This window comes from Aphelocoma coerulescens, chromosome 22, assembly GCF_041296385.1.
Source record: "Aphelocoma coerulescens isolate FSJ_1873_10779 chromosome 22, UR_Acoe_1.0, whole genome shotgun sequence".
NCBI lineage: Eukaryota > Metazoa > Chordata > Aves > Passeriformes > Corvidae > Aphelocoma > Aphelocoma coerulescens.
Genome location: NC_091035.1, coordinates 2,573,008 through 2,592,223, shown reverse-complemented (window position 1 = coordinate 2,592,223; position 19,216 = coordinate 2,573,008). Strand labels below are relative to the sequence as shown.

Here is a 19,216-nt window from a genome sequence, read left to right as displayed (position 1 = left end):
ACTCTGTAAATCTTCTTCCTCTGTGTACAGCTCCTAGGTTTGCACAAGCCAGCAGACCCAGCCTAGTTACTGTCTGCTGGAGCTGCATCCTGGGCTCCCGTGTTGTGTCTGCCCCGGCAGGGCCAGCGGCACTGAGAAGCGAGTTGGACATGAGACAAATTCCCCTCCCTGGGAAGGAGGGCAGCTTTGTGTGCTGCAGAATTCCAGGGCTGGTACTTGGGAGAGAACAAGGAACCAGCTGGCTCTGGCAGAGATGCACAGCACAGAGGGAGGATTTTTGCCACAAGGGCAATAACCCCTTTCTGGTTTCTCTTATTTCTACGTGCATTTCTTCCCGTCCTCATATTTTAAGGAATTAATATATTTTTAATGCCCTCTCTAGTAGAGAAGAGATCTATTTAAAGGGCTTCTGGAAAGAGTCTCAAGCAGTAAATTGAACAGTAGGAATGCCTTCTCCCAGCTGCCTTTGGATTTGTTGCCTAGTCACTTCAGGGAGACAGAATGAATGCAGGGAATCACTCCTGCAAGTGAATGAAGAAGAGGGAAATGAAGTCAATAGCAAAACTGGTCATGGTAACTTTGGAGCATAGAATCCTTGTGTTTCCTTCCCCCTCTCCACAGACATAAATTAGGGATGAGGCTGGAATGCAGAGGGTGTTTTCTTTTATACCACCAGCACTAAACAGTGAATGGCATTTTGCTCTTTTACTCTTGTCCTGGGGTGCGGAGTTGTGGTACCCCGTGTTGGGAGCTCTCCACTTCAGACAGACATGTGTGGTCACCCTGCCTTAATTTTACTTAAACAGCCTTCCTGTTCACTTTGGGATTAACACCTCACTGTCTACCTTCAGAGATAAATACACAATATTTCAGGACTCTGGATAAATGTAGTAAATCCAAATCACTGACCATGGGGTGTTGGTGGGCTGACTCAGTCTCAGTGCATTGTGGAGCTGCTTAAAGTATTTGAAGCCTTGGAAGAGCTTTTGTTTTCTATCCAGTGTCTTTCATTGTTTGTTTTTTTTTCCCCAACAATGAGATACATAACTCCAAAACAAAACCATTACTGGAAACAAGAAAGTCCTGTCAAAAGCCACAATTTTCTGTCATTAGCTGTGACTTGAGGTGGAGTTTCTGGAAGTTGCATCTGTTCAGTTGTTTGAAGCAGGGAGGTTTTGCCTCACCCTGGATTGGAAACGACCAAGCAACCCACACGTGATTTCCAGACACTTAAGGTCTGAAGGTGCTCCTGGACAGATACTCTTTCTCTCTCTAGGAAGAATGGCTCAGGTACACTCAGCAATTGTGCATCAAATTCAAATATTTCACTGTCTTTATCTCTCATGATGTCCATTCCTCTGCTGCTTCCTCAGTTTGAGGCTGTTTGAGCTTCCTTGGATTTTAATACGAATCCTCAAAGTTGGTTTCTTAATGTTTCCCTTTTAAGACAGTTTCTGAAGTATCCTTGGAATGACTGATTGATGTTTAGTTTGATGAAAATAGGTTTTCCAGGCTGATAAACTGAGGAAGTGGTCTCCACATTAGGTCAGTGAATTCTGTTTTCACTCCCCAGGACAGAAGTGCCAACCTGTAAATAATTTGCTCTGCTTTATGGACAAGATTTGTTTGAGTTGCTCCTTTGGAAAATTCCAGAAACTGTGTTTTGAGCCACTGGGAAAGCGTATAAACAGTGCTTTCTAAATAATTTTATAATGCTTTTTAAATGCTACAATTCTTTGTTCAGTCCTTGGAAGCATCAGGAGATTGCTCCACTTGTGTAAACACTCTGATTTACTTGCTCTCTGCTTAGGCAGCAGATCAACGTGATTCCAGAAACTTGCACAGAAACCTTTTGGGTCTGGTGAAATAAAGACTCCCTTTGTTCCTGCCATGATTGACTTGCTGCTGCAGAGTAGGTGACATGTTTTGCCTACCAAGCATGTTTTCTAATCAGAGTTTATATAAAGTTCATGGAACATTAAAATAGATAGCCTCTTCTCTACTAATAACATCCCTTTTTTTCTATTATTGGAAACAAATTTAATACAGAATTGCTTTTCAGGTTTGCAGTGGGGCTTCTGGAATGAAGTCATTGTACTACAGTTTACTTTTGCTGGTTTGGATTGATGAAGCTGGTTTATTCCCTTTTTCCATAGTCATTTGGACAGTGGTAAAACTCCACCACAATACTTTCTCTAAAGCTGCAGAAAACTTGATGTTTACAGTGCACATGTGGTTCTGCGTTCACTGCAACCTGTGAAAGGCCCCCAAAGTGTGAAAGTGTTTTTAAGTATTTGTCACTGAGTTTTTCTTGTTCCACACACTGCTTTTAACAGGGGAAAGGCATTTGAGATCTGTTGGGATTCCTTCCTTCCTCTTTTTTCATTTGAACAGGTTCTCTTTCCAGTGCATTGACCCAGTGGCCTCAGAACCTTACCTGAAGCTCTGAGATGTGTTTTACCCTTTTCCTATTCCCTGCCAAAGGCAGACACTTTGTTTAGATTCCTTTGGCTCCTCAGGTCCCTGTCTCCATGTCTACAATGGAAGAATTGAGTCCTGCTTGAATCCAGTTAAGTGTCCAGACCTTGCTGGTGGATTTGATTTCTGTTGGAGCACTTGAAAAGTGAAGATGTCTCATTGAAGCTTAAAAAACCCAAAGGGGGTTGTGAAAATAAAGATGATGTGCAGAAGGAAAGGAAAGCTTGGCCAGATTGTAGATGCTGGATCTGGGAGAGCTATAGGGAGCTTTGGATGGCTCTGGGGAAAGCAGACTCTGCTGTGTCTCCATGTGCTGATGGGTCAGGGACCAAAACCTCTCTTTAGTTTGTGATTTTTGGGATCAGTGGCTTGGTTTGGCTGTAGAGTTTTATTTCTCTGAGGCAGGGATACAACTGTGCAGCAGCTTTGTGTTTCCATAGTGCTTTGCTCAACCTGCTGCAGAACATTTTCACTCACAAATGGATTTCAGGCTGTGTAGGTGATTCCCACCCTGCCACCCCTTTGCTTTCAGGTCACTAAAAACCATTATTTGAAAGCGTTTAGCAGTCTCAGAAGTGTTTCTACAGCAATAAGTGTCTGTGAAGGGATATTTTGTGGAACTAAAGGACAGGTGTATGGATCTATGCAGAGATATACTTGTAAATGATGTAATAACCTCTGAATTCTTTGTCCCAAGTTATGCAAGAAGCAGAAACCTGGTTCACTTGGTACAGGTATTGCAGGTGCCCTGCAGGAATGAAGGTGTACCTTGCTGTCCTGATTTTTCTTTGTCATAATCATGTCTTCATCTCATGTGATTGATGCTGCCCTGTAGTGTTTGAAACCCTCAGCACTGGCAATGTCACCCTATATCTTGGTGCCAGAGATGTCCTGAAGTGCTTGAGGGGAGGAGAACACAAATCTGATCTCCAGGGTACTGTGTGAAAGCAGATAACGCTATGGCCTAGGAGGGGTTTGGGTATCAGATAAGGGGTCAGTGGTTATTTCTCTCTGACACTGTGCAGGAAGAAGAGGGCACTGAAATGCATCCTATTTCCAGCAGCCATGGGTGTGGTGGCACTAGGGCACTACACACCTGCTTCTCCTCTAAATATCACCCTGGAGTGCTCCTGGTGCTGGGAAGCGATCATTTCCCAGCATGTGGCCAGCGGGAGCAGCTCTGTGTTTGCAGGCTCTCACCTAGGGACAGGGGGGAAAACAGCACAGGCTGGGGGTGCTCTGCTGTGCTGAAGGGCTGAAATCATCAGGGAATTACAGTTACTATTGGAATAAAGAAGGGTAAGATGGATACATGTTTCTGGCATGTTCAGGGTGTTAACACAGATGAGAATCCACAAGCGAATCTGGGCACTGGGGAGGATGAATTGCTTCCCCTGTCAGTTCTCCAACACCTTTAAATCCACTCAGGTCAGCACCAGTGCCCTGATGTCTGGCTCTTCCTTTGACCAAGGTGTGGGAATAGGGAATTCCAAACAGGGAGTTACTGGGTTTGAATGTACAACTGCTTGCTTTCTCTCCAGTACAGATTTCTTTGTAATATCTGCATCTCGGCCCTGGTTTGGGATTAGTTAAGCAAAAATCACTTTTTTTCTGCCACATTTTTAGCATATTTTGTTTTGCCCGTGGAAAGGGAACAATCCAAGACTACACTGTGCAAGGCACATTGGATTTATTGGTGTATCTTGAGTTTTTAAAACAAATTAGTATCTTTCCGTTGCAATTGCTGCTAATGAACACAGCGGTTATTTGGTTTTAATTTAAAACTGATCCAAGTACTTGGAATGGTCTGCACGGTGTCAGGCACTAGAGAGTTTTCTGTACCTTGTAACTGCTGCCTGAGCCTGCTGGATTCCTTGGAGGTGTGGGATGTGGGTGCTGAAAGTTTGTTTGTGCACTTGAGTCTGTGATAAAGCAGGATCTGTATCAGCTTGGAGATCGCTGGAGGAAAGCTTGGATTCTCCTGAAAATAAAAATAAATGCAGAAAGCAAGGATGTCACAAAAAAGTGGTTGTCTTTCTGCTATATATGAGATTTGTATTATTAGTAAATACAACATATATCATCACCAGACCTAGGAAAATAGAGATTTTTATCCTTAATGAAAGGTTTTTCTGGCTGTCGTTGCTGCCTGTTGTAAAATTTCCAGTGACTTTCACCAAATAAGTACTTTGGTGAATTTATCCATCTGTTCTTAGATCAATGTCTGAGATTTCTAAGGCAATTTTTTCTTTGCTCTTCTCTTTCCACGTATATGGACACATTGGATCTGCTGATCATTTACTGTACTGTCTTACAGTTTCAAGACCATCAGAGCTTGTAGTGTTAAGTCTGTGTTTTTCACAATAGTAAGTATTCTGTGTACTTCTCACTGCTGAGAGATGTTAGTGTGTTTTTCTTCAATTAATTGATGACTTTTTAAGGTGTTTTCCTATTGGAGGAGTACGACAATGTGCTTTGTATTGTGTGGAAAAGTCAAAATTCGACTGCTTGGTTTGCGCTTCCCTCTTTCTGCACTTTGATGAATTGTTTGTTATCTCTATGCCCCGTTCACCTGGGAGAGGTACCTATTAAATACCATATCTGCAGCTCAGTGGTTTTCCTCTTAAGCCTTACAGATGTGAGATAAATCACCTAATCTTGTTCACAAGTACAAGAATGACTGGCTGAAGTAACTGCTGCCTTGTGGGGGTTAACAATGATGTGCACTGGAATTAAAGTTTTTCTCTGTGGGATCTGGATCCTGGTTCAGTGAGGTACAGGCTGAGGTTGTATTTCTGTCCTTAACTCTGTTTTGAGGCATTCCAGCCAGTTTGAGCAGTGCTGGGTGAGCATGGCAGGGAGGCTGGTGGGGGGATCTCTAGGGCAGTTTGTGCTGTATAATACAAAACTCAGTGGAGCTGGTGTTTAGCTCTAAATCAAGCAGGTATTGATCTTTTCTTAACTCTAAAATGTTATGAATGCAATGGAGAATAAGGAAACCATCCCAGAGAAAATACTGTTTATCTACAGCATGTAAGTGAAATGGCTTCAAGACTTTTGATGTAAAACTCTGAGGTAGTTTCTTCTGCAGAAAATTAGATTTATAGAGTTGTGTTGCAGTTTGGTGTTCCAGGAATGGTTTGGCTTCTGATGTTCAACTATTTGGGAGTCCAAGGAGCATTTGTACCTTTGGAAATGTGAATGGGTGGGCTTGAGCTTAAATTGTAATTTGTCCTTTCTGCTGTATGACCAGCTCAGTTTGATACTAGGGATTACTATTCTTGTCAGTGTGTCAATTTAATTTTAGCACTCCCTGTAAAAACACTTGTGATAAGGTAAACATTCCTCATCCTGAATAGATACTCAGGTTTTTTGGAGGCTGTTGAGGTTTTTGCCTAATTTTCTGCAGCTGTTTATTCCTTGCATTCCTTAGACACTGATGTCTGAACTTTTCTCCCTGATACCTTTTGCCTTTAAGTTGTCAAGTATGTCCTGAGTCCTTAGAAAAAGAAGGTCATATGGATAATGATTGTGTCTAAATCATCCATTAGGAAAAATTGAGAAAATAAAGGTACACAGTTTCTCTGTGAAGGTACAATCTGTACTATCTAAAGTAGAGTCAGAGTAGAAAAATCAGTTCTAAGAAGTTGATGATATTAAACCTGTAAGAACAAAGTAATGCACAACACTGAGCTTGTAGCTCTGGCACGGTGATCTATAACTGCTTCTCAAATGTATAGCTTAAAAAATTACTGTTATTTTTTGGAAGAAACTTCTACTTGCATTTTACAGATGTCCTTTAACTAAAGTATGTTTGGTTTTTTGTTTGGTTGTTTTGTTTTGGAGGTTTTTTTTCTTGTTTTGGGATTTTTTTGTGGGTTTTTTGGGGGGGGGAGGAGTTTATCATGGCTTTCTTGGCCACGGTATTTAGAAGAATGACTAATCTGTGGGGTTTATTTTTGTTGTTCTGCAGCGGATATAATTTCTACAGTAGAATTTAACCATTCTGGAGAGTTGTTAGCAACAGGAGACAAGGGAGGGAGAGTTGTCATCTTTCAGCAGGAGCAGGAGGTGAGTGCTGCATAATTACACTATTACATGTTCTCTCTGTTCCTATTCATTCCCCTTTAAAAGACAAGGAGCATGTTTTTATAGAACCCTTTACACAAAGTGCATGCGTGTGTGATAAGTGATTACAAAACTGAATTTAATGAGAACTTTGTGACACCAGTAGAAATTATTTTAAACTCTCTTTAGCTGTGGTCTAAAGAATGTTGAAAGTGAAAATCAAAAAGGGGTGGGACATGAAAGACCCTTGAGGGAGCTGAAGTTGGTTCTTTTACAGTGACTCTTCCTGGCTGTGATGATGATTTCAGATTTCACTGTAGCTGGGGATATTAAAAGTTGCCCTTAAGCAAGTGTGTGACTGTGACCTCAGATGTCCTTTTCCACTCTGGTATCAATTAGGTAAAACCACAGAATTCTTGTAGCAGAGGTTCCTTTTCTCCTTGTTTTTCAGTCTTTAGGCTCTACCCTACCCCTATGTCAGCGTGGGCAACTGAGCTGCAGTTAGGCTCACAGTGAGGCTGTGGCTAGAATGTATTTCAGGGAGATATCACCTCACTGCCTAGAAATGTCACTTTTAGTTTTCTAGTCTTTCCTTCCATTTCCATTGTAAAACTCCCAAAGCTCGGGAATTCCTGGTTCCCAGAGCTGGGGGCTGGTCTGTGAGGGAGGCACGTCCCTGTGCCAGCAGCTCCCCTTGGTCAGTGGGGACATCTAGTGGGGCTGTCTGGCACCAGCTCGTGAGGTATTTTGTGGCTTTTTATTGTTTTCTTTTTATTTCTTTATTATTTTTTAATTCTTGAGTTGTAACTTGATCCTTTTAAGAATCCTCTAATGTAGCTTAAAGCTGCAGCAGTCCCTTGCCTGCTCTCAGGTGAGCTGTGTTTAAATGTCTCCTTGGTTTTTGGTGCATAACCCACAGCTCACATCCTTAGGAGCTGGGATCCAGGGGTAGGAAGAACCACCTGGGTTGTCAGATGAAATTCCAAAGAATTTTTGGCATTTTTTGGCTTCTCTGTGTTTAGGGAATGATTTGTGTTTAGGGGCTTAATTCCCTGATGCACTGGTAGTTAGTTGTTCCAACAAACAACTGTCTAGAGCAGGTTTTATATGTGAAAGTGTATAAAATACAAGTGTTTTATTTGGATTTCTGTGCCTCCTTCTGCCACACTGCACTGGAGTGCTTTGCAGACCACGCCTGCAGGAAGAGAAACGCTGACAAGGGCTGTGTGAAGAGCTGTGTAAACCTGTGGGGCTTCACCCACTGCCAAACTGCTGCCACCTCCGGGCTGGAATGTGGCAGCCAGTGACATCAGCTCAGTGCCAGGCAGGAAGTGAATTCTGCAGCTCCCAGAAACTGAGGAGGAATTTGCGTAGGCACAGTGCAGTTACCTAAATTGGAATTTAACATTAGGCACTTGGGCCAGCACCTCTCCTTGTTTGGAATTTTCTTTTTCCTTTGAGCACCATGAGACTGAGAGTTTAAATTTTGATTTTATCCCAAGGATGGATTTCACATATTACTGGGTTTATATATTATTCTGGTCCTGTAGAGTTTTACTAGAATATACACACAGAATATTTAAGCCTCTGTCATTATGGTAAGTCTGGGATTGAAGGAAAGTTCCCTGAATTTCCGAAGGCATTTCCTACAGCACAATAGATTTCCCTTCCAAGCTGTTCCATGCAGTGACCCAGCTTCACTTGTTAGTTATGACTGAGGCTTAGAACAAAGTCCCTTCCGTTCTCCAGGGTGGGAAAAGCGGTGTGAGGGAGAGGTGTGGTACAGAATTCTGGTGCCAAATGTGATTTCTAAACATTTTTCTCCCTTCCTCCACCCCCCCTGCCAAGCTTGTTTTAAAGTGTAAGAATTCCTGCCAGCTCCCAGGGTATGAAGCACGAGAAAATGATGCAAGGAATGTGACAAATGTGGGCCATCAAGGGTTGTATCAGGTGTGTTTTGGTGAGGTACTGAGGGGTGAAATGAGCCCATGGACATGAGACACCAGAGAAGGAAGGAGCAAAGTCCCCAGCCAGGAGCATATCACAGCAAAGGCATCTGATGGTGCAATCTTTGGAGTGGGTGGGACAGGAATAAATCACAAAATTCAGCTTGAAACCACTTCAGGTAAATGTGGGGAGCACTACATCAGGAATGGATCCATCTTTCTTCACCCAGTGGATGAAATTCAAGGTTCAGTCCATGCAGTGGAATATTTTGGTGCCTAAGACACAGCTTTTGGAAGGAGGAAATGTGCAAGTTTTTCAGTTTTGCAAACATTTCCACCTGGGCAGGTAACTGCAGGGATGACTCTAATGCCAGAGCTGTATTCAGCAGAGGTGATGAGCTTTTTTCCCTTCTAGAATGAGGAAGAAAAAGCTGCTTAAGCAGTTCAGAAGCTCTTAGGGAGCTTGGAGTTTATAAACCAGAATAGTGGAGCTGCTGGTATAAATTTAGAGGTGCCATGTGGGATTTCCATAGTGTGCCTGGAAAGCTGAACGTACTCACAGAATAGATTTGCCATATGTGTGTCTGTGTAGTAGGGGAAGGAATATTCCCTTTAAACAGCAAAGGTAGAAAAATTAAAGGTGAAAGAAGATGTTTTTTATTTTTTTTTAATATTTAGGCAAAATACTAGTTTGTTCAGCTGCTCAGCACTAATGTGAAAACTTGCTAGAGATGTTATTCACGTTCTGAGGGGAGTTTCTGCAAACTTAAGCTGCTGCATAAACTGTTTCTTCTCTGATGTTTTCTTAGCCAAAATAGTAGAAACTTCAATAAATTTCTTGCAAAAGAGATGATGCTCATCTCATTTGGTTGACAGGCTCATGAAAATCAAGCAGGTTGTACCCCAGTGTACATTGTATACATGTCTTGATCATTTAATTCTCTTTTTAGAACAAAACCCAGTCTCACAGCAGGGGAGAATACAATGTTTACAGTACCTTTCAAAGCCATGAACCAGAGTTTGACTACTTGAAAAGTTTAGAAATTGAAGAGAAGATCAACAAAATTAGGTGGTTACCCCAGAAAAATGCTGCTCAGTTTTTATTGTCTACAAATGGTAAGTTATGACTTTATTTTGCCCCATAACATGTTATTATGTAGGTTTGCTATTAGGATTTGGTCTAATCCTCTCCAAAAAGCTGGAATCAAGCAGGGTTTAACTGCAGGGATCTGGGGATGTGCCTCTGGTGGCTTCCCTGGGCACAGGTGTCCCCAGCACAGGGTAGTGTACTTGGGATTGAGTTGCTGTATAGCCCAGAGACCTTCACATGTGTGAGTTCCTGTGTCAGAGCTTACATCAATCATTCATAGCAATTCCTGTCCTAACTGAAACTTGCTATAACTCTTATAAAAAGAACAAACTGTGGAGGAGGTTTTTTTAATGCTTTTTATCTTGTCTTGTTTTCCCCAAGCAACATTTTTGTCTTTTTTGGTGCACGTGGGTGGCCTTGTCTTGTTTGAAGGCATCAGCAGTGATGACTGGTGTCTCTCCACAGCTCTTATTTTAAACTGGGGCTGTTTTCGTTGCAGATAAAACAATAAAGTTATGGAAAATCAGTGAAAGGGACAAAAGACCTGAGGGTTATAATTTAAAGGAGGAGGATGGACGGTATAGGGATCCTACTACAGTTACAACACTACGGGTGAGTAGCTCACAATCAGCTCATTTCTCCTCTCCCAGCCCACGGCTCAGGGAGGAACTGCCCCATCACATCATTATCTCTTCTGTGATGCCACTTGGCAGAAGTACTGACTTTGAAGATACTTCACCCAGCTCAGCATGTTGAAGTACTGATGTCTGAGTTAGGTTTGGATCTCGCTCTCACCCTGCTGTGTGTGCTGTGTAGGTGCCAGTGTTCAGGCCCATGGACCTCATGGTGGAAGCCAGCCCACGAAGGATATTTGCCAATGCCCACACGTATCACATCAATTCCATCTCCATCAATAGTGACTACGAAACGTACCTGTCTGCAGACGACCTGCGGATCAACCTGTGGCACCTAGAAATCACAGACAGAAGTTTTAGTATCCTTTTGCCAGTGTTCTGTGGGATGGGAAAAGGAAAACGGTTGGATTTTATTTCCTTTCAGGGGAAGTGTTTAGTATATATACAGAGAATTTATCTCTGTTAATCCTGATTATTCCTCCCTAGTAATTGTAAGAGCTTTTACTTCTGGAGAAGGAATGGTTTGGGTTGGAAGGGACATAAAAGTTCATCCATGTGGGCAGGACATCTTCCACTATCCCAGGTTGCTCCAACCTGGCCTTGGACACTTTCAGGGATGGAGCAGCCATAGCTAATTAAAAATTATATTTTTAATATAAAATAACATTTTATAATGTAGCAGTATAATTAGAATTTAAGCAAAATAAAGTTCTATGTGAAAAACTTGGGAGATCATTTGTAGGATAGAATTAATTACTGCTGGAGTGGAGCAAATCTGACGCAGGTTTTTGCAGCTGTAAGAATTATCTTGAAATCGATATGGAACGTGATGTTACCACCTTGCATTGTAGACAAATTGTGTGGCTTGATTTTAACTCTTACCTGCGTTGTGCCTGGTCCCACAAGCCAGAAGCAGCATTTCTGAAAGCACCTAGAACTGAAAAATCCCCTGGGTTTCACTGGAGGCAGTTCCTTAACGAGCTGCTGCAGATATTGTAGATATCAAGCCTGCCAACATGGAGGAGCTGACAGAGGTGATCACAGCTGCAGAGTTCCACCCCAACAGCTGCAGCACATTTGTCTACAGCAGCAGTAAAGGCACCATTCGCTTGTGTGACATGAGGGCATCAGCCCTCTGTGACAGACACTCAAAGTGTGAGTGCTGCACTTCAGTGCCTCCCTGTGCCAGAGGACATTTGCTGTTCGATTGTATCAAACACTGAATTGTATGTGTGGATTTGTGTAGGATTCCTGTAGTATATTGAACAGATCTAAAGCCTAAAATCTAAATGAATCTTAAAATTATAGTTATGGTTTCTTGAAGTAAAAATAGTGAAGAAAATGAGTAGCAGCTTCTGTTTAGACACCAGGAATGGCTTTCTGCAAACTTCAGGTGGTTAAAGGCCATTTGGTCTGTACTTGATGCTGGAAATCTTGCATGTGTGAATCAAGACTTCACATATTAGCAAATAATACATTTATTAAGAAGCTGACCTTGGCTTGCTACAACAATAAGAGTATGGCAACTATATTACAAGTGTTTCTCCTTGAAAGTTATTTTATATAACACATAGAGTAGCCCAAAGTTGGAAAGTTTATTGAGAAAATGTTAAAGTAATTCAGTTGTATCTTGTGTCAAAGGGACACAAACTTCCCTCTTGAAATGCCTGTCTTATTTTCCTGCAGTGTTTGAAGAACCAGAAGATCCTAGCAACAGATCATTTTTCTCTGAAATCATCTCTTCCATATCTGATGTCAAATTTAGCCATAGTGGTCGGTATATGATGACTAGAGATTATCTGTCAGTGAAGATCTGGGATTTAAATATGGAAAATAGACCTGTGGAAACATACCAGGTATTGGGTGAAAATGAATCATGTGGGCTGGAAGTTACAAAACCTGGACAGAGGCTGAGTCTTACTGATGGTCTTGACGTGGCAGTTACAGTTTTGTGTGTAGATTCAGGCAGAGTATCCCTGAGGTTTGGGGATTCCATACTCCTGCTGAAGGATTTTGGTATTTGCAGGGTGGTGGCAGAATCCAAATCTGTGTTTGGGGCTGAAAAAGCCTCCCTCTTATCCAGTGGGAATGTGGGAGGTGGAGAGGTGATCTCCAGTCGTGAGAGTCATGACAAGTCTTCAGCTGTTTTTATGTTCTCTGTTATTTCCTGAAGAAAATGGAAGGTGAAACATATCCTTTTCATAAAATGTTTTTAGCTGCCACTGAAAATTGCTGTTTTCTTTATAAGAAAGAGCTCTTTTGAGCAGTCTCAGGTACTTCCTTGCTTTTGGAACAGCCTGGGAAGGCTGTTATACAGGTGTGGGAGTCCAGTGCTCACTCAGTTTCTCTATCCCTCTTTTCCAGGTGCATGAATACCTCAGAAGTAAACTCTGCTCGCTGTATGAGAACGATTGCATTTTTGACAAGTTCGAATGCTGTTGGAATGGATCAGACAGGCAAGTGGAATTCTCCCTGTGCACTTCAGATCTTTCCAAATTATTCTTAAAATGGGCAGTGGACCTCATATATCTTGTTTGGGACAACACTGTAGTGCTTCAGTAGACTTTACCATGTACATTGTTAGCTCTGTAAGAATCTGCACCAGACCTGTTGGGGAACCCATGGGAAAACCTTCCAGGAATGTTCCTTTTTACAGTGATTTGCCATGGTAGTGACCTGCCAATAACACCACTTAGGACAGCTCTTGCTTCTGTGCTAATCGTGTCATTAACTGCTTATTTGCTGCATCTAAAGCAGCTCATTGGTTCCCTGTCAGTACTGTCAGACATGGTGCTTTTTTTATTTTGTTTTTAATTTGGCGTCTGTCTGCTCAAATATTTTTTGAGGCAATGGAAGGACAGAGAAACTTGTAAATGTATTTTTCTTACTGCTGATGCAGATTCTGAACAGCTGATGCAGAACTAGGAGCTCTAAGGGATTTTCACAAACTAGATGTGCTGCTCAGTACCTAAGTTCACACCATTTGTGTGTCACTAAAATCACATGGCTAAAAATCCAATGTGTTTGGGGTTTGTTGGATCTCTTCTGTGTGTATGTGTGTGTGAAAAGCAAATTAAATAATGACATTCAAGGTTCTTGGATAACAAAATAGCTCAAAGGACCCAGGGAAGGAAAAAGGGTATTTTTGGAGGGTTTTAAAACTATAAAACATTGCAGTCCCTGCTTCCCTTCAGCTGTAGCAGGTGTGGGTGAGGCCACCTCCTTTCCATTTGTGTGATCCGAGTCGGGACCCTCCGCCTCGTGAAGAGGAGAAGGAATTCCCAACTGACCTCTTTCTTCCTTCCCCCTCTGTGCAGCATTGTCATGACAGGATCTTACAACAACTTCTTCAGGATGTTTGACAGAAACACGAAGCGAGACATCACCTTGGAGGCATCCCGGGAGAACAACAAACCCCGCACGGTGCTGAAGCCCCGCAAGGTGTGTGCCAGTGGCAAGAGGAAGAAGGACGAGATCAGTGTTGACAGCTTAGACTTCAACAAGAAGATCCTGCACACAGCCTGGCACCCCAAGGAGAACATCATCGCCGTAGCTACCACAAACAACTTGTATATATTTCAAGACAAGATGAATTAGGGTTGGCATTCCTAACTGAAGAGTCACTTCCTGCATAGTTGAAATAGTTGAATCTAGCATTTGTACCTGTAACGAAAGCGAGTGAGAGGTCCATTATGGCACCCCTTTCCAGTGTTTAAAAATGTGCCATATGACAACACACTTTTATAGCTCCATGGAGAAGGCTCTGTGGCTCTGTTGTCTCCATGCCTGCTAGCCATTTAGGTGAGGATAGGGCACTTTTTAATTTAAATGACTACTTGCACCATCTTGCCTAATGGACTAGACTGGACTGTCTCAACATCGGTTTACTCCACTTTTTATGCCTTCCATTGTGATGACGTCAGACACAGGGAAAGCCTTCAATCATGCTATGGGATTTAATTGTGTAACCTCATTACTGTATCATTCGTGGCCCCCTTTTTTTATTCAATACAGCTCATTCTTGCTGTGGCTTGTAGCATTCCTCCTCCTTCTGGCCTCCTGGACTCCCCCTTGCCCCCTCGTCCCCCTCCACCTTGCCTTGGTGGTGGTGTATGGAAAAAAAAAAAAAAAGAAAATAAAGCACATAAAATGGGTCCGTTTGGGGTCAGTGGTAAAGGGGGTCTGTGTTGCAACAAATGTTTTAATAAACAGTTGACTGTAATCACTCCTTGCCATGTCTGGCACCAAAAAAAAAGAGAAAATAAGGAAAAAAACAAACTACTGAATAAAAGTGACAAAGAATGGAGAATCTGTTTTCTTTTTTTTTAATCTACCTCTTTATACAAATACTCTGTGTTTTACCTTAGATGCATGAAAATAAAATGATGTTTTTTGTAATGATTTTAACCAGTATTAATTATTTTTCATGGGAATGAAGAGAGGGAGGGATTTCACAGGTACCTGCATTCACTCCTGAGTAACCTGAGCACCAGCCAGTGTGTGACCACTTCCATCTCGGCACCACAACTGCTGTCAGGTTTTGATCTGAGCAGTCACTTCCCATTCCCATGTCCTTGAATGCTCCTCTTTTTAACCTGTTGCTTTAATCAGAACAGGAATAGAATCTTCAGGTTTTAAATTCCATTTTATGGGACTGATGTCTTAATGTTTAGTTTTGTTCTGGTTTCTTCAATGCCTTGTTTTAGGATAAAATACCTTTAATGCCTTGTTTAGAGCACCAAGTCCCCTGTGGCTTTGTGAGAAGTTGTCTGAGCTCTTGTGTGGTGTTCTGTAGTAGCAGCACCATGGTTCCATAGCTAATGACTGCACTGCATTCTGCTGCTCTATTTTCTGTATTTATTGCTAACAACTGGAAATGTGGTTTTAACCATGCAAGTGTTTTCTTCTGGCTTTTGGCTTTGCGGAGTTCCTGCACTGACAGAAATGTTCACAGGTGCAAGGGGCCAAACACGTAGAGTACAGAAGCTGCATGAAATAAGTGTTCATAGTGATGTGAGAGATTTCAACTCTTCAGCACATAAGGCTTATCCAAAGATGAACTAGATATTGATGCTTTATAAGGCTCATGAGTTTTTACTTCCAGATACTTCAGCTAAATGTGCATTTAGGTTTTGCTCTTCCTTCACGGAAATGTTCAGTGAAGTTTGAAGTCATAGTGAACTTACCTTGACTGGGAGAATTTTCACTTTTGAGTTACCTAGATTTAATTATTTCTGTGGCTTAGAGGTAGTTATTAACATGACGTTATGATTCGATCAACTGAGATACTGTTTTTGCTGTAAAATTTTGGCTGGGTTAGAGGTTGTTAACAAGACTACTATTGCAATCACTCTTTAATTTCTTTTAAGTCCTTGTGCAGTGGTTTGAAAATGTAAAAATTCTAGTATTTATTAATCTGGTTCTCTTCAATACAGTATTTGTCTTGTACCATGCATGCCTGACCATGAGCCTTTGTAAGGATTTTACCTTTTTTTTTTTTCACCTGTTAGCCTTGTAAAACAAATGAACTGCCCTAGGGACAGCAGCTGTTTTCCAGTGGGTGAATAAACGAGTGGGCCCTACTCCTACTTAGTAGCATGTGACTAATTTTACTCCAGCAACCAGACTTGCCCACAGTTCAGGAAACAACTCGTTGAGTAACATTAATCACGTGTACAGCTGTTTCCAGGGCCAAGGTTTATTCTTTATCTTATCATGAGGGCACAGAGGTGATGAGATGCTTTTGCTGTGGAGCTGGTAAAATCATGTTTTGTGAAGGTGTAGGTTTAACGATCCTGGATTAGGAAGATGAGGGCCCTGGCATTGAGGCTGCTGTTCCTGTGCCACCCCGAGCCCCAGGGATGCACTGAAGGTGCTGAGCACGTGAAGACGGCACAGAGTGATGGGGTGCAGTCACCTAGAGCAATACTCCAGTACAGCTTCCTCTGGGACCACAGCTGGGCCTGCTGGGATGGGTTAAAGCTTGCCTTGGGCAAGGCTTTGGGTTTGTTGGTAATGGTGATCCTTGAGCTGTCATCTGAGGTTTAACTTGTCCTCACCAAACCCAGCTCCTGCCTGTGCTGTCACGCTATCCATTACAGAATTCTCTAAGCACACTGTCCACTGATACATGCTGTAAATCGTATATTTTATTAATAAAAGTATGCAGAGAATACACTTTGTCAGGATGCTTTTTATGCTCTTTCCTGCCCCTCCCCTTTTCTGCATTTGCAGGTATTTTTGAATGAGTGGTCTCTTCCCTGTGCCTGGGGGACGGGGTCCCCGATCCTGTCCCAGGCAGGACAGTGCTGCTCCCTGCCTTCAGCTGCTCAGTCCCGCAGCCTCCTCAGTACCCAGTAAAACCAGTGCAAATCCGCAGTTTCCAGTCCCTGAATGCCAGACTAAACACAGGAAAGGCATTCTCTTCCCTGCGCTCTTGTCCTGAAGCCACTGATGGTACTGAAATGCCACCAGCCACCACTTAGGTGGTTTGTATCTGCAATGTGACAACTGCAGTGTCACTCCTGTCACCAGTTACTGCTCAGGGTGAGCTGTTTGTCCAGCTGACACAATGCCAAGGTCCACAAGAGCCCTGTGCCTCAAGTCCTTTGTCACTTCCCTGCTAGGATGTGGCTGAAAGCACGCTGGATATGCAGCAGCACCTGCTCCCTTACTGCTCTGTTCAGGCAGGACAGGAGCATTTATTGCTTAACTACAGCTCCTTTTATCATCAGCCTGATTGGGAAAAGTTCAGGTAGTGCTGACAAGCAGAAACCTGTGGTTTTTCCCCTCCTGGAGAGGGGCTGTGGATGATGGAATACCAGTATTTTAATAGAGATTTTTATTGTCATCTTGTTAGGCACAGCAGAGCTGGGAAGCAATTTCCTGTGTGCTGCTCTTCTGTTCTTCCCCTCGGGCTGTAGAGGTGTAAAACATCCTGGCTCACGTCAAACACTCCTTTTATTGAATAAAAGGTGTCTCCTTTTGCCCTTTCCCATGGAATTGGCTGTTGCAAAGGGAAGGACTGGTGTCTTGGATCGAGGTGTGCTGGGAGTGAGGCTGCTGTGTAATGACTGTGGGTGTCTGGAGCTGTTTGTTTGCCCTCAGCAAACATCCTATTTAACCTGGCCTGGAATGGTTTGGGCTTCTAAAGATGAGCGGTGGAATAAAACCAGTGTTTGTTTCACAGCTGAGAGAATAAAACCTGTGAATTCAATTTCTCTACACAGTGAATTTTACCCTCCAATTTTAACAGCCTCAACCTTTGCAAACAGGAAAACAGCCCTGGCTGGTTTTAATAATGCTTTTCTGAGCCGGGGCTCTCCACTAGGAGGCAAAACATTACTGGAAAGAGGTGGAGGCTTCGGAACCGCGAGGGGTCACGGCGAGGTGTGGTCACTGTCCCTCGAAGTCACCTCCGGAATCAACAGTGATCAGTTGTTGCTAAATATGAAACACTATAAAAGTGTTTCCAGGGTGGATGATTGCAGTACAAAGAGTTCAGCCGAGGTGTGCAGGGCAAAGAGCCCTCGTGCTGGGGGGATGCTGGCTGTGTCCAGCTCAGGAAAGGGCTCTTCTCCAGCTTTGGGGAACAGAAACACTAAACAAAGAAAACAAAAGTAATCATGGCATGTTTTAGACTTTAGAATCGCAAAATGTTTTGGGTTAGAAGGGACCATAAATCCCATCCAGTGCCACCCCCTGCCATGGGCAGGGACACCTTCCACAATCCCAGGCTGCTCCAAGCCGCATCCAGCCTGGCCTTGGACACTTCCAGGAATCCAGGGGCACCCACAGCTTTCCTTCTTTACTTGTTTCAAACATTTAGAACACCTTGAAATCATGAGATAAACCAGTGGGATTGTCTTGGCACAGGTCTTGTTACTTGTTTGATTTCAATTGACTTAAAGGTTTTTGGTTTGTTTTTTTTCTTTTTCCTAGAAGAAAAACCTTTGTATTGCACTCCAGTACAAAAACAATTCCCAGAAATTTATGACCATTTTTTTCTCTTCTATTAACATGTGGTTTTGTGTCCCTCCAACCCTGCCATTGTCACAGCATTTTCCATCCCAGGATTCAAATTACAAACATTAACTACATCACTCAAATGCTTCAAGGAACCTGTAGTAGTGGTTCAAGCACAGGGCTCAAAGTCAGGCCTTGTGAATGCTATTTCTGGCTCTGCATTGACTCAGTCTATAATCTTGATCAATTTATTTCTGACTCAGAAATTTTAATAGTCCCACTTGACTGATAAATATTCATGCCACAAGTGTTGTGGCAAATGCTTCCTGAATGAGGGTGGTGACAAATGCCCATGTCAGCCTGTGATTTGAGGGTTGCAAAGTGGGATTGGGTTACCCGAGCAGGCTTTCTATTCAAAATCCTAAGTAGCTCATTGTTCTGACTCCAATCTCGAATGTTTCTGTGGCCCCTCCACATGTAAACAGATGTTTTATCAAATTAATTAAAATACCGCTTTCTTTTTACTACTAATGTAGCTAATTCTCTCCCAGTACTCTCCCAGAGACATCCAGATTTTCCACAGGATGATATATTTGGAGCAGTCATGCAGGGTCTGCAGTCAAATTGGGAAGTGTTGGGGTTACAAAATGTGGATTTAGAACGCCCAACACTAGTGTAGATTAATCGAAGACAAAAAAATATTTAAAACAGGCATTCTAGTATGGGATGATTGTGACACTTGTGCATACAAGCTTTTTCTCTAGCTTAAAACAGTTCTGACACAGAAATAAAGTGATTTCTTCGCATTTGTAATGGGGAGAGAACAAAGATCACTACTGGAGTTGTGTCTGCGTGGCTTCACTCTGATGGTGTTGCTGTTACTGAACTCCTACAGTGAGTACAGTAACGAAAAAGCTACAATTTATACTCTCCTGGCTGTTGATGGGAGGACTTTGTGGTGTAAAAGACTCCTTTACAGATATACGTTTGAGAGAGACGGGACTGAAGTTACAAAATTCCACCAAGAAGAGTCT

The 19,216-nt window shown here is 42.6% G+C and overlaps 1 protein-coding gene across 4 annotated transcripts in view; it reads left to right on the top strand.

Annotated features, from left to right (window-relative positions):
• PPP2R2A (protein phosphatase 2 regulatory subunit Balpha) overlaps positions 1 to 14,526 on the top strand; it is a 42,110-nt gene extending 27,584 nt beyond the window's left edge. For all 4 annotated transcript variants that reach the window (XM_069035256.1, XM_069035255.1, XM_069035257.1 and 1 more), the window contains 8 exons: positions 6,452 to 6,549; positions 9,443 to 9,608; positions 10,082 to 10,194; positions 10,399 to 10,576; positions 11,208 to 11,372; positions 11,904 to 12,073; positions 12,582 to 12,673; positions 13,535 to 14,526. In XM_069035256.1, the coding sequence (XP_068891357.1) occupies positions 6,452 to 6,549; positions 9,443 to 9,608; positions 10,082 to 10,194; positions 10,399 to 10,576; positions 11,208 to 11,372; positions 11,904 to 12,073; positions 12,582 to 12,673; positions 13,535 to 13,814 (1,262 nt within the window). In that variant the 3' untranslated portion in view covers positions 13,815 to 14,526. The remainder of the gene's footprint in view (positions 1 to 6,451; positions 6,550 to 9,442; positions 9,609 to 10,081; positions 10,195 to 10,398; positions 10,577 to 11,207; positions 11,373 to 11,903; positions 12,074 to 12,581; positions 12,674 to 13,534) is intronic.
• Positions 14,527 to 19,216: the final 4,690 nt, after the last annotated feature.